The sequence below is a fragment of the Brassica napus genome, chromosome C4 (genome assembly GCF_020379485.1).
Source record: "Brassica napus cultivar Da-Ae chromosome C4, Da-Ae, whole genome shotgun sequence".
NCBI lineage: Eukaryota > Viridiplantae > Streptophyta > Magnoliopsida > Brassicales > Brassicaceae > Brassica > Brassica napus.
Window position 1 is genome coordinate 30,572,917 of NC_063447.1, and position 16,413 is coordinate 30,589,329.

Here is a 16,413-nt window from a genome sequence, read left to right on the forward strand (position 1 = left end):
GTCATCAAACGACGTCCAGAAAACGCTGAGAGTGGCTCACCCAAGCGGGGGCAGAGAGCAGCTAGAATGAGTCATCGAACGACGCCTGCAAAGAAGGAAATCCAAGGAATATGAGAAAATCAATATTCGTGGATGATCAATCATCTCCTGATACGTGATAGAATACGCCAACCCCTGCTATCCAAACAACGGATTCCGACTCCAAACCCAGGTCAATCCCTGCCTATGGACCAATCTGGGTCCAAAATCATATGAGACCATGTTAACCCATACTCTCCAAGCTCAAGGACGGAGAAGTATTGTTGCTTTACCTGAAAGAACAGAAGCACACATGGAGTGCCGTCCTGATGCAAAGAGCAAACATATTGCTCCATATGCCAGAGGTACAAAGGTCATTGGCAAGGAAGACAGAGAAGCTCACCAGCAATCGGAAACCTCCATGTCTCAGAAGGTTCTACCCGGCGATTACTATCAAACAGATGAAGATATATGCTCACTGCAGCACGTCTACAACTCTACTTACCGGCTCAGGCCATGGTCTCCAGCTCATCCGCAGGGTCCGTTCATACTCACGGAAGCACCTCGACACATCATGCTCACTGCAGCATATCGACAGGTCTACCATCTGTTCTGGCCATGTGCCCCCTAGAACAGATGACTTTTACCAACTACAGAGCTACGTGCTCCCAAGGCTACGTGCCCATTAGGCCATGTGCCCACTAGAGCCCCGTGCTCCCTAGGCCACATGCCTCCATTAGGCTACGCGCCTCCTTCAGGCTATGTGCCTCAATCAGGCTACGTGCCTCCATCAGGCTACGTGCCTCCATCTAGGCTCCGCGTCCATCTAGGCTCCGTGCCTCCATATACATGAACTACGAACGGCTTGATCCCCCCCTGAAGGGTACGTAGGCAATCCCCACTGAAGGATGCAGCAATAAATTCAAACACCTTCTATGGTCCCGTGCATAGATACCCAAGGACCGACCTTGGTAACCGGAACCATCAAGTACAGATCAGGAGGCCCCCAAGGACCGACTTTGGTAGCCGGAACCATCGATCATAGATCATGAAGGCCCCGCGATCTTCACTATCGATAGGCGGTCCCCGCCTAATGACCAATCTCCCCTGCTGCTACTAAGGCACCGGTGACCTATACTGGCCCATACCCATATGGCTGTATCCAAAGAGCATGATCTCCTGGTTTATCAACTATCAAAGCAGGAGATTACACTCAACGACGACGCGTCTCCTTCCTCCTATCATTCCGTAGAGCTGAGCACGGATCGCTTGTACACAAAAATCCCCTAACAAACAGATCTAGAGAAGATCTAGCTTGCTTCCCCTCCATTCTTCAGTCTCCAATCCACACTATCTCCCCCTTCTCTCGCTTTTAGTTTTTACAAATTGGAGTTTACTGTTTACATGACTTTCTTTCTGGCGGCAAAATTTAAACCATAGTGGGCTTACATGCCATTATGACTAAATGAGCCTTGTATCTCAAAAGTCGATAAAGTGAGCCATCACTACCAAAGGTTTTTAAACTATTTTAACGTCCACCGAACTAGATACATAACTTCAGTGCCTTTCTAGTTTTACTGGCTTTGTACATGATGTAAAACAAGGAGCAGAGTACTATGAGATTATATACTGAGCATAAACATATCTCAAATCTTACTTTGTATAAACTAGGCATGAGCGTTTATAAATCAGAAATCCGAACCTAAACCGAAAAAATTTGAATTCTATCTGTTGTAGAGTGTTTATTAAAAAAAAATACTTGAAATTAGTTAAGTCTATTAAACTTTTACATATCTTGATGTAAGTTATATATTTTAGAGTGTTTTACAGATTATTTTTGTTTGTATACAGATTTTTCTGTCATTTCAAATACTTTAGTTGGCTTAAATAGTATAACTAGCTTTTAATTAGTTCTCTTGAATGATTTATGTTTTCAATATTTTTTTATCCATCTTAATAGATTTTTTTATTCAGATTTTGGGTGATTCAAATATATATTAGCAGTGCCGGTCCGGACTTAACTGGCGCCTAAAGCACAATATAAAAATGTTGCCCCTTTAAATATTGTTTTTACATTTCATGTATATAATTAGAATAATGTAAAACAGTATTAAAGCTTATTTTTTCGAAGTATAATACACAAACATAAATTCATAACAAATTTTTTTCTCTTTTTCTACAGTAATATATATCTTTTTTTTTTGAATGAATGTAAAATTTATTCAAGCAAGAAAACTTATTTACATCAAGTGCATCTGTTTTTGATTATATACTTCTATCCATAACCAATGAAAAAAATAATTCTATCTCCTCCTTATGGTGGGTCTGAAATAAGTCTTCTGCCAAACCAAGTTCTCAGCCCCTTCTCCAAATATTCATGGTCCTGTGCTTTTACTGCCAAAAGTTGGAGCCGAATAGTTTTATCAACAAGTTTACTCAACAATCTCGCATCTCTCGGCTCCTCTCCATGCCTCCTTGCATTTCCCTCCCACCGTATATTGTGAAGAGCAGCTTGAAAAGAGTATCTTAGGAGGAACATCTCCTTAGCTAGATAGGCCGAATCATATATTATCTCCACTATATCATCCCACACTGCAGTGAATCTCTCCTTTAGAATTCCTTTGACTAGACATTCCCACACAGCAAGCGAATATGGACAGCTGAAAAAGAGATGTATACAATAATATATATCAACTATAAATGATTCAGTGTTTTGGTTTGTGTTCTTCTATTGATATTATTAATAAGTCATCTAGTTCCTTCATAGACATAGTGGCACATATACATTTCAATTTTTTATAGATTATAAAAAAATTATGACAAAAGAGAAAAAAAAAAATACATGGAAGATGGAGTAACTCCAGTGGGAACCAACAATCAATCAACACACATATGACATAAGACTTTCAGAAGAAAAACGGATGTAAATATTAAAAACTAAAACATAAATATTGTTAGAATACAATATTCAACTTAATATAGTATGAAAAAATATACTAAAATTGTCAAAAGGAAGAACCTAAGATCTTTTCCTAAATGGATCGGATATTAATTAAGATCTTCAATCTCATCACATTCGTTTCATTATCAAAAGTGAACAAATGAAACAAATAAAAAAATAAAGAGCAGGGGTTGTTATAATGAATATCACCAACATCAATATCAGCGGGTAATCAACCAGCAGCAATATAGCAAGCCCTAGACGCCATCAATGCTTCCAGACAGGAGAAGTCAGAAGAAGAGCTCCAGGAAATACTGCATGCATATCGGGCAACCACTAAGAGGTAACTGGAGAACCACCTTTCTCTTTAGGTTCTAGAATCTAAGTGATAGTGGAATCCAAGATAAGCCTGATAGCTAGGTTGATTGAACGCCTTTGAGTACTCGTCGAATTCCATTGGAGTTGTTCCGCGAAGAAACCCTGCCTAAGTGCCGAGAACACTGCTGCTCTACCTCCTGCAAAGGAGCCAGGGAAAATGCTAATACTACATCTAGGAGTGCTGGTCTTCATACCCTCTACTCATTTGGAGCAAATGGGAGTAAAAGAAGCCGGAGAACACATGTTCCCATTACTATTCATCTAAAAGGAAAAGGAAAACCTTTGGGTTCCGGGTTCCAGCTTCCAGGTTCCGGATCCAGGGTTCTGACCACCTTACTACCGTTTTTTCTGGCCATGTACCCTGATATATCTTTGAGGAAGACATGACCACGAGGAAAGCAGGGGCAGATGAGCTAAGCGTTAACCCACGGGGTTACACGCATCAGCAACTCCCATCAACATGCCCGTGGCAAAGAAGATTCAAGATGAGGCGACGAGTCATCAAACGACGTCCAGAAAACGCTGAGAGTGGCTCACCCAAGCGGGGGCAGAGAGCAGCTAGAATGAGTCATCGAACGACGCCTGCAAAGAAGGAAATCCAAGGAATATGAGAAAATCAATATTCGTGGATGATCAATCATCTCCTGATACGTGATAGAATACGCCAACCCCTGCTATCCAAACAACGGATTCCGACTCCAAACCCAGGTCAATCCCTGCCTATGGACCAATCTGGGTCCAAAATCATATGAGACCATGTTAACCCATACTCTCCAAGCTCAAGGACGGAGAAGTATTGTTGCTTTACCTGAAAGAACAGAAGCACACATGGAGTGCCGTCCTGATGCAAAGAGCAAACATATTGCTCCATATGCCAGAGGTACAAAGGTCATTGGCAAGGAAGACAGAGAAGCTCACCAGCAATCGGAAACCTCCATGTCTCAGAAGGTTCTACCCGGCGATTACTATCAAACAGATGAAGATATATGCTCACTGCAGCACGTCTACAACTCTACTTACCGGCTCAGGCCACGGTCTCCAGCTCATCCGCAGGGTCCGTTCATACTCACGGAAGCACCTCGACACATCATGCTCACTGAAGCATATTGACAGGTCTACCATCTGTTCTGGCCATGTGCCCCCTAGAACAGATGACTTTTACCAACTACAGAGCTACGTGCTCCCAAGGCTACGTGCCCATTAGGCCATGTGCCCACTAGAGCCCCATGCTCCCTAGGCCACATGCCTCCATTAGGCTACGCGCCTCCTTCAGGCTATGTGCCTCAATCAGGCTATGTGCCTCCATCAGGCTACGTGCCTCCATCTAGGCTCCGCGTCCATCTAGGCTCCGTGCTTCCATATACATGAACTACGAACGGCTTGATCCCCCCCCTGAAGGGTACGTAGGCAATCCCCACTGAAGGATGCAGCAATAAATTCAAACACCTTCTATGGTCCCGTGCATAGATACCCAAGGACCGACCTTGGTAACCGGAACCATCAAGTACAGATCAGGAGGCCCCCAAGGACCGACTTTGGTAGCCGGAACCATCGATCATAGATCATGAAGGCCCCGCGATCTTCACTATCGATAGGCGGTCCCCGCCTAATGACCAATCTCCCCTGCTGCTACTAAGGCACCGGTGACCTATACTGGCCCATACCCATATGGCTGTATCCAAAGAGCATGATCTCCTGGTTTATCAACTATCAAAGCAGGAGATTACACTCAACGACGACGCGTCTCCTTCCTCCTATCATTCCGTAGAGCTGAGCACGGATCGCTTGTACACAAAAATCCCCTAACAAACAGATCTAGAGAAGATCTAGCTTGCTTCCCCTCCATTCTTCAGTCTCCAATCCACACTATCTCCCCCTTCTCTCGCTTTTAGTTTTTACAAATTGGAGTTTACTGTTTACATGACTTTCTTTCTGGCGGCAAAATTTAAACCATAGTGGGCTTACATGCCATTATGACTAAATGAGCCTTGTATCTCAAAAGTCGATAAAGTGAGCCATCACGACCAAAGGTTTTTAAACTATTTTAACGTCCACCGAACTAGATACATAACTTCAGTGCCTTTCTAGTTTTACTGGCTTTGTACATGATGTAAAACAAGGAGCAGAGTACTATGAGATTATATACTGAGCATAAACATATCTCAAATCTTACTTTGTATAAACTAGGCATGAGCGTTTATAAATCAGAAATCCGAACCTAAACCGAAAAAATTTGAATTCTATCTGTTGTAGAGTGTTTATTAAAAAAAAATACTTGAAATTAGTTAAGTCTATTAAACTTTTACATATCTTGATGTAAGTTATATATTTTAGAGTGTTTTACAGATTATTTTTGTTTGTATACAGATTTTTCTGTCATTTCAAATACTTTAGTTGGCTTAAATAGTATAACTAGCTTTTAATTAGTTCTCTTGAATGATTTATGTTTTCAATATTTTTTTATCCATCTTAATAGATTTTTTTATTCAGATTTTGGGTGATTCAAATATATATTAGCAGTGCCGGTCCGGACTTAACTGGCGCCTAAAGCACAATATAAAAATGTTGCCCCTTTAAATATTTTTTTTACATTTCATGTATATAATTAGAATAATGTAAAACAGTATTAAAGCTTATTTTTTCGAAGTATAATACACAAACATAAATTCATAACAAATTTTTTTCTCTTTTTCTACAGTAATATATATCTTTTTTTTTTGAATGAATGTAAAATTTATTCAAGCAAGAAAACTTATTTACATCAAGTGCATCTGTTTTTGATTATATACTTCTATCCATAACCAATGAAAAAAATAATTCTATCTCCTCCTTATGGTGGGTCTGAAATAAGTCTTCTGCCAAACCAAGTTCTCAGCCCCTTCTCCAAATATTCATGGTCCTGTGCTTTTACTGCCAAAAGTTGGAGCCGAATAGTTTTATCAACAAGTTTACTCAACAATCTCGCATCTCTCGGCTCCTCTCCATGCCTCCTTGCATTTCCCTCCCACCGTATATTGTGAAGAGCAGCTTGAAAAGAGTATCTTAGGAGGAACATCTCCGTAGCTAGATAGGCCGAATCATATATTATCTCCACTATATCATCCCACACTGCAGTGAATCTCTCCTTTAGAATTCCTTTGACTAGACATTCCCACACAGCAAGCGAATATGGACAGCTGAAAAAGAGATGTATACAATAATATATATCAACTATAAATGATTCAGTGTTTTGGTTTGTGTTCTTCTATTGATATTATTAATAAGTCATCTAGTTCCTTCATAGACATAGTGGCACATATACATTTCAATTTTTTATAGATTATAAAAAAATTATGACAAAAGAGAAAAAAAAAATACATGGAAGATGGAGTAACTCCAGTGGGAACCAACAATCAATCAACACACATATGACATAAGACTTTCAGAAGAAAAACGGATGTAAATATTAAAAACTAAAACATAAATATTGTTAGAATACAATATTCAACTTAATATAGTATGAAAAAATATACTAAAATTGTCAAAAGGAAGAACCTAAGATCTTTTCCTAAATGGATCGGATATTAATTAAGATCTTCAATCTCATCACATTCGTTTCATTATCAAAAGTGAACAAATGAAACAAATAAAAAAATAAAGAGCAGGGGTTGTTATAATGAATATCACCAACATCAATATCAGCGGGTAATCAACCAGCAGCAATATAGCAAGCCCTAGACGCCATCAATGCTTCCAGACAGGAGGAGTCAGAAGAAGAGCTCCAGGAAATACTGCATGCATATCGGGCAACCACTAAGAAGTAACTGGAGAACCACCTTTCTCTTTAGGTTCTAGAATCTAAGTGATAGTGGAATCCAAGTAAGCCTGATAGCTAGGTTGATTGAACGCCTTTGAGTACTCGTCGAATTCCATTGGAGTTGTTCTGCGAAGAAACCCTGCCTAAGTGCCGAGAACACTGCTGCTCTACCTCCTGCAAAGGAGCCAGGGAAAATGCTAATACTACATCTAGGAGTGCTGGTCTTCATACCCTCTACTCATTTGGAGCAAATGGGAGTAAAAGAAGCCGGAGAACACATGTTCCCATTACTATTCATCTAAAAGGAAAAGGAAAACCTTTGGGTTCCGGGTTCCAGCTTCCAGGTTCCGGATCCAGGGTTCTGACCACCTTACTACCGTTTTTTCTGGCCATGTACCCTGATATATCTTTGAGGAAGACATGACCACGAGGAAAGCAGGGGCAGATGAGCTAAGCGTTAACCCACGGGGTTACACGCATCAGCAACTCCCATCAACATGCCCGTGGCAAAGAAGATTCAAGATGAGGCGACGAGTCATCAAACGACGTCCAGAAAACGCTGAGAGTGGCTCACCCAAGCGGGGGCAGAGAGCAGCTAGAATGAGTCATCGAACGACGCCTGCAAAGAAGGAAATCCAAGGAATATGAGAAAATCAATATTCGTGGATGATCAATCATCTCCTGATACGTGATAGAATACGCCAACCCCTGCTATCCAAACAACGGATTCCGACTCCAAACCCAGGTCAATCCCTGCCTATGGACCAATCTGGGTCCAAAATCATATGAGACCATGTTAACCCATACTCTCCAAGCTCAAGGACGGAGAAGTATTGTTGCTTTACCTGAAAGAACAGAAGCACACATGGAGTGTCGTCCTGATGCAAAGAGCAAACATATTGCTCCATATGCCAGAGGTACAAAGGTCATTGGCAAGGAAGACAGAGAAGCTCACCAGCAATCGGAAACCTCCATGTCTCAGAAGGTTCTACCCGGCGATTACTATCAAACAGATGAAGATATATGCTCACTGCAGCACGTCTACAACTCTACTTACCGGCTCAGGCCACAGTCTCCAGCTCATCCGCAGGGTCCGTTCATACTCACGGAAGCACCTCGACACATCATGCTCACTGCAGCATATCGACAGGTCTACCATCTGTTCTGGCCATGTGCCCCCTAGAACAGATGACTTTTACCAACTACAGAGCTACGTGCTCCCAAGGCTACGTGCCCATTAGGCCATGTGCCCACTAGAGCCCCATGCTCCCTAGGCCACATGCCTCCATTAGGCTACACGCCTCCTTCAGGCTATGTGCCTCAATCAGGCTACGTGCCTCCATCAGGCTACGTGCCTCCATCTAGGCTCCGCGTCCATCTAGGCTCCGTGCCTCCATATACATGAACTACGAACGGCTTGATCCCCCCCTGAAGGGTACGTAGGCAATCCCCACTGAAGGATGCAGCAATAAATTCAAACACCTTCTATGGTCCCGTGCATAGATACCCAAGGACCGACCTTGGTAACCGGAACCATCAAGTACAGATCAGGAGGCCCCCAAGGACCGACTTTGGTAGCCGGAACCATCGATCATAGATCATGAAGGCCCCGCGATCTTCACTATCGATAGGCGGTCCCCGCCTAATGACCAATCTCCCCTGCTGCTACTAAGGCACCGGTGACCTATACTGGCCCATACCCATATGGCTGTATCCAAAGAGCATGATCTCCTGGTTTATCAACTATCAAAGCAGGAGATTACACTCAACGACGACGCGTCTCCTTCCTCCTATCATTCCGTAGAGCTGAGCACGGATCGCTTGTACACAAAAATCCCCTAACAAACAGATCTAGAGAAGATCTAGCTTGCTTCCCCTCCATTCTTCAGTCTCCAATCCACACTATCTCCCCCTTCTCTCGCTTTTAGTTTTTACAAATTGGAGTTTACTGTTTACATGACTTTCTTTCTGGCGGCAAAATTTAAACCATAGTGGGCTTACATGCCATTATGACTAAATGAGCCTTGTATCTCAAAAGTCGATAAAGTGAGCCATCACTACCAAAGGTTTTTAAACTATTTTAACGTCCACCGAACTAGATACATAACTTCGGTGCCTTTCTAGTTTTACTGGCTTTGTACATGATGTAAAACAAGGAGCAGAGTACTATGAGATTATATACTGAGCATAAACATATCTCAAATCTTACTTTGTATAAACTAGGCATGAGCGTTTATAAATCAGAAATCCGAACCTAAACCGAAAAAATTTGAATTCTATCTGTTGTAGAGTGTTTATTAAAAAACAATACTTGAAATTAGTTAAGTCTATTAAACTTTTACATATCTTGATGTAAGTTATATATTTTAGAGTGTTTTACAGATTATTTTTGTTTGTATACAGATTTTTCTGTCATTTCAAATACTTTAGTTGGCTTAAATAGTATAACTAGCTTTTAATTAGTTCTCTTGAATGATTTATGTTTTCAATATTTTTTTATCCATCTTAATAGATTTTTTTATTCAGATTTTGGGTGATTCAAATATATATTGGCAGTGCTGGTCCGGACTTAACTGGCGCCTAAAGCACAATATAAAAATGTTGCCCCTTTAAATATTTTTTTTACATTTCATGTATATAATTAGAATAATGTAAAACAGTATTAAAGCTTATTTTTTCGAAGTATAATACACAAACATAAATTCATAACAATTTTTTTCTCTTTTTCTACAGTAATATATATCTTTTTTTTTTTGAATGAATGTAAAATTTATTCAAGCAAGAAAACTTATTTACATCAAGTGCATCTGTTTTTGATTATATACTTCTATCCATAACCAATGAAAAAAATAATTCTATCTCCTCCTTATGGTGGGTCTGAAATAAGTCTTGTGCCAAACCAAGTTCTCAGCCCCTTCTCCAAATATTCATGGTCCTGTGCTTTTACTGCCAAAAGTTGGAGCCGAATAGTTTTATCAACAAGTTTACTCAACAATCTCGCATCTCTCGGCTCCTCTCCATGCCTCCTTGCATTTCCCTCCCACCGTATATTGTGAAGAGCAGCTTGAAAAGAGTATCTTAGGAGGAACATCTCCGTAGCTAGATAGGCCGAATCATATATTATCTCCACTATATCATCCCACACTGCAGTGAATCTCTCCTTTAGAATTCCTTTGACTAGACATTCCCACACAGCAAACGAATATGGACAGCTGAAAAAGAGATGTATACAATAATATATATCAACTATAAATGATTCAGTGTTTTGGTTTGTGTTCTTCTATTGATATTATTAATAAGTCATCTAGTTCCTTCATAGACATAGTGGCACATATACATTTCAATTTTTTATAGATTATAAAAAAATTATGACAAAAGAGAAAAAAAAAATACATGGAAGATGGAGTAACTCCAGTGGGAACCAACAATCAATCAACACACATATGACATAAGACTTTCAGAAGAAAAACGGATGTAAATATTAAAAACTAAAACATAAATATTGTTAGAATACAATATTCAACTTAATATAGTATGAAAAAATATACTAAAATTGTCAAAAGGAAGAACCTAAGATCTTTTCCTAAATGGATCGGATATTAATTAAGATCTTCAATCTCATCACATTCGTTTCATTATCAAAAGTGAACAAATGAAACAAATAAAAAAATAAAGAGCAGGGGTTGGAACCTTCAAGCTATAAGACTTCAACACAAATCCCAAGCCACTACACTAAAGAAATTTATTGTCTTTTGGCGCTCCTTACTATTTCATAAACCATGGCGCCTAAAACTCTTGTTTTGCGGGCTTTAGCCCAGAACCGATCCTAATATTGGTTATAATTCAATCCAAACGGAACCCAAATAATTAACCTGAACTAGAAATAGTAAAACCGAACGGAACTCATGAACATGCTACCAAAATCTAAAAATCTGAACCAACTAATTCGAACGAGACACCGAACGCCATGCACAACCATCATGCGTGCCAAATGAAATTTATATGGTTTTTGTCACTATGGGCAATCTTTTGTTTCCTCGGCTCCAACTTTACTGACTGACATATGTACATACTACAGACTTGCTTATGCAAAGTTTTAATGCCATCAGAACTTATAGCTAGTAGTAAACTAAGTAACCATCAAGTATTTCAAATTTTTAGCTGCTTTTTAAAATTTGAATCATGATCAATCAATCGTTAGTAAGTTAGTCTAATATCACGAAAAATTTTACAATTTTTTTACAACAACAAAAGTACCTTCTTATTTAGTATTAGCATAACATTCAAAGGACTGCTTTAACAACGACAAAAAAAAAAAGAGAGGTACCCATGCATGTATATAGAGACGAGTAAATATAGTAGTGCATCATGATCGATATATGCGCACGAATGCGTGATATAGTCACAAAATCAAGAAATGCAACCGGAGTAGTATCGTACAACATCAAGAACCTGCTTTACTAGTTTATTTTAGTTAACATATAGTATATTTTATATAAAGCTTCAAACTAGGTCGTTTGTGACCACATTAAACGAGTCAAAATGTAGAAATTTGATCAAGAGAAAGTTAATTATGATGAGGCGGATGGGTGCTGGGCTGCATGTAGTCGAGACTGAATGCTGGATGTTCGTGATCTAATCTAGGCTGCTTCTTTGAATATTTAGGAACTTTCCAAGTTCTCGAGACTCTTTTGGACGGCACGGTTTTGTCTAGTGAAGCACGTTTTACCCTGAAATCGTCCTTCGTACTATTCCCATTTATCTGACAACCATGATTAGCTACGTCATGTTCGATCGGTGCTTCACTCAATAAGGTTTTCTTCACGTTTGTTGAAGGAACGCCTTGTTTTGTAATTTCTTCGTTGTTCTGTGCCATGGAAAAATAATTAGTATCGTTGTGTATATGTGTATGATTAATTAGCTTTTATTTTTCTTTTGGTTTATAGTTCTATCTAAGTACACTAAGTACGTTTTATGCTTAGTACAAACCCGATCACATAACATGAGATTCTATGAAATATAAGAGAAACTAGTTACACTACTTGACCATATAATCTGCTCCCAAACTTCTAGTGTTGATTTTAAATAGTACGTTGATTTGGACCATGCCTACAAATCATAAATATAAATAGATTTGGTTTGAAGAGAAAGAAAATATGAAATTCAGTTCATCTATATATATGTTAAAAACAAGCATATTTAAAGCTTCTTTATTTTTTTGTCAAATAGGCATATTCAAAGATAACCTACCTAATACACAATGAACCAACATGCATTTTTAAGGGATTGTGCACATGCTAGTATCAACGATCATGATATACTTGAATCCGTGTTTTGTTATATAATATACTATATATATGCGTATGTGAATCAGCCAAAACGTTTTCTTAAGAAGATACCCTATATATATTGCACACACACGAAAAACCCCCTAACATCATTGAAAATAACTCAGGCTCTAACATAAGAAAGCAAAGGGGATTACCTCCGCAATTAAGTGGTCACGATTCACACCAAGCTTCTTCTCCATGGGTCCAAGACGGCGAGAATCGCATAAGCAACTCGGAGAAAGGATGACAAAGACGATACAAAGGAAATAGAAGCAAGTAGTCCTCAACGGATCCATACCAGTAATAGCGACCAAAAAGGAGATATGACCTGGACTATAACCGAGACAGTTGCAGACCAATATATATAGAGAGATGGAGAGAGATATGACGTTTTGAAGATATTGTGATGGTAGAGGAGAAGAAGAGAACATGCAAATGTCTGAATGAGAAGAAAAAAAACTGTAGCGAAGGTCAGATTAGGGTGTTTGTATGTGGCCCCTCTTATGTCTATGAAGGATTCACTGATTCAAACCAGAGAAACCTTCCAAGCAAAAGTGAAAAGACCAAACTTGTGTCTTCTCTCTCGAAGTTATAGCATCCTCAGATTGACACCGCTTAGTTATTTTTTGTATATATCTATATTTGTATTAATAAATGGAGCAAAAATCTAGCTGGTAACTGAAACGTGCAAAAAGGAGGATTAGGGTTTTTGATGCATATGCTTCTTTTGTTTATCCCAAGAAGCGGTTTTTAGCTCCTAACTCTTTGTCTCTACGTTGGACCCTTCAAACACTTTGCATGGTTTTACGCTACCTTGTTAACTTTTGTCCCCTATAACTCGTCTTTCATTCACTTCATGTGTATGTTTCTCGGGAACCTTAGCATACGGGGTAAGATCGATATTTCTAATGGCGATTGACAAAAAGGTTAGCAGTTTTTTTTTCTGCCAAAACATTCTCCAAACGGATTGTTGCATTTCTGACAGGTAAAACCTACGTTTCTTTTCACAGAAACATTGAACCAAGTTTGTTTAATTTATTTCATCATACGCATGGCTTATTCATTGACTTAACGCATTATTCAAAGTCTAACACCACACATGTATAAGATATATTATCTGTGATTAATTGAATATATAACTATCAAGTATTGCAACGGTCCTGTATATGATTCATTCATTGTGTGGGTATGCGTACGTATCATTAAATCATTTACATTGAAATATATGTTGGTCAATTTTATACATGATACATGTTTAGTTGTTCGTATCTACTTGAACATAATGACATTACAACCACCTAGGTATTTCGTTGCATTACGTTGACTTTATGGCAATTATATAGTATATATCTAATGCTAATAAAGTACTAATTCCCACGCTTCTAATGAACAACGGACATATATAGTTTGATGTTATCAACAAGTGGACACTGGTAGTGTCTGCTAAAACCCCCCCCAAAAGTCTCAAAAGATTTTTTTTTTTGCTAAAGTCTCAAAAGATATTTGTATTTTATATTCAATACAAATAATATAATTTGTAGTTACTATATATGGTTGAATACATGCAATTTATATATATATATATATATATATATATTTGACTTAGTTCAATTCAATGGATATATAGATTTTGAAGTTTAATTATGGTTTGAAGACATGCAAAACTGTACTGATATACATAAGACCAATTAAAGTATCACAACGTACTACTCATTAAAACCTTGCAGTTCAATACTGAAATGTCTATAAACTCTCACACTAAACTTGGCAGACATGATAAGAACTTGATGCTCATGAGTTTTGATCAACGATTTGATCGGATGGTGGTGGAAAACTTGTTCAATGATGTGATCTGACACTTTTCTTGAAACCTTATAAACGTGTTACCTAACGAGAAAATATCTGCATGGTTAAAAGACACATCTATACATGATGAGACGATTATGTGCGTTTTGTCAAATAATGCAATAGATTAGACTTGGGTATAAATAATAGAGTAGTTGACATGGGATTAAACATTTTATGGAAATAAGAAAAGAGCAAAGAACGTGTGGGTCCATGTTAGCAAAGTGGGGTCCCACAATGCAGCAGACAAGTGTGCGTGGGACCATCACCGCTCTGTTTTTATGTTTGCTTTGCGAAAGATCGTGCCCTAACCACAACCCGAAGCCTCCATTGCCGTTAAGTTCGACACGTGTCTCTTCTCCATGTGATTTGTCTTTTAATGCCATGTCGGCTACGGATCGAGTACAGACAAAACCCATCATTGTCTTGGGTAAAGCCCAACATATACCATGGGCCTGATCCGGGAATGTTAACGAACTGAACCCGAATTAAACATCGCGATTCCTCTTTCCTGTTTTTTTTTTTCCGTGTGGATGGTTAATTACGCTATTACAAACTATGATAAATATTAGCCGTCTTATGAGAAGATCTCTTCTATGCTTTTCTCCATAAATCTGCATAATTCGCCTTTGCTGGAATTCGAAACCAGATCTCCTAGTGTAAGGGGGCTTACTCAAACCACTGGACTAGGGCTTCCACTGTTATTATAAGCTAACCCACTATTACTGTCTATAAGCTTATGGAGGTAATATTTGATTGATTTCTTCGGCAAGTAAACGTGATTTAAGGAACGTTTTAAACTTTATTGGTTAAACCGTTAAGCTATGGACCAAGGCCCATAGTTAGTTAACAGGAGATAATGAAGTTCAAATGATTCCATAAAGAGTTATTCTTGGGTTCACCCCCTAGAATGAACATCTAGGTTCACCAACCAATAAGATTTCATTATTTCAAATTTGATATCTTTTAAAAAATGAAATAAAATATTGTCAAGTTATATTATGTTTTTAAAATAAAAAAATAAAAAATAGTAGTTACAAAAAAAAGATTTTTTTTAAAAAAAATATTGTTAACGTCGTAAGCAAAACACTAAACCCTAAATCCTAATCCCTAAACCCTAAATCTGAAACCCTAAACTCTTGGGTAAACCCTAAATCTTTGGGTAAACCCTAAACCCTTGGATAAATCATAAACTTTAAATCAAAAACACTAAACACTAAAATCCTAAACCCTTGAGTGTTTTAGTGATTAGTGTTTTTGATTTAGAGTTTATGGTTTATCCATTTTAGTGATTAGTGTTTTTGATTTAGAGTTTATGGTTTATCCAAGGGTTTAGAGTTTATCCAAGGGTTTAGGGTTTCGGATTTAGGGTTTATGGATTAGGATTTAGAGTTTAGTTTTTTCCTGACGATGTTAAAAATATATATTTTTTAATTACTACTATTTTTATTTTTTATTTTTTATCTTTTTATTTTTAAAACATAATATAACTTGACAATATTTTATTTCCTTTTATAAAAGATATCAAATTTGAAATAACATAATCTTATTGGTTGGTGAATCACCCTAGGGGTGAATCCAAGAAAAAGTCTTCCATAAACCCCCCCCCCCCCCCCCCCCCAAACAAGTTACCATCAATATGAGAAAAAAAATAGATATCCTTAAATTCCAAAACTTAAAATACATTTCGTCTAATTTCCAAAAATTGAGTTTCTTACGAAAAGAAGTATCCATAAATCCATTGCAAGAAATGAGGGATTATTGACTAGCAATTAGCGAACCAGCTATCATCTATGACCAACTCGGATTATATTTGGATTAATAAACAATGGAACAAGATTTAATTCTTCGCTTCCAAAATTACTGAACTTTTAGTTGTCAACGGATTGAAAACTAAGCTTTAACAGTAGTCATCTAAATTCTAGAACAATATCGACATAATTTCATAGCTGACGTAACCTTATTTGTTAATTATTAAATAATTTAGATGAACTCCTTATAAATTATAATAGAATAGTAACACTGCCATGCCCCGGTCGGATTTGTTTGTCTAATAATTTGGTGTCAACTGTTTCTAGATTTTAGAAATTACAAATTAGGGACGT

General features: G+C 38.0%; 1 protein-coding gene across 1 annotated transcript; it reads right to left on the bottom strand.

The window, feature by feature from the left end:
* Positions 1-4,472: 4,472 nt before the first annotated feature.
* On the bottom strand, positions 4,473-14,720 carry LOC106394214 (root meristem growth factor 10-like). Its single transcript, XM_048753659.1, has one exon. It carries the CDS (start codon positions 12,007-12,009, stop codon positions 11,701-11,703), a length of 309 nt encoding a protein of 102 aa, XP_048609616.1. The 5' UTR covers positions 12,010-14,720; the 3' UTR covers positions 4,473-11,700.
* Between the last annotated feature and the right edge of the window lie 1,693 nt (positions 14,721-16,413).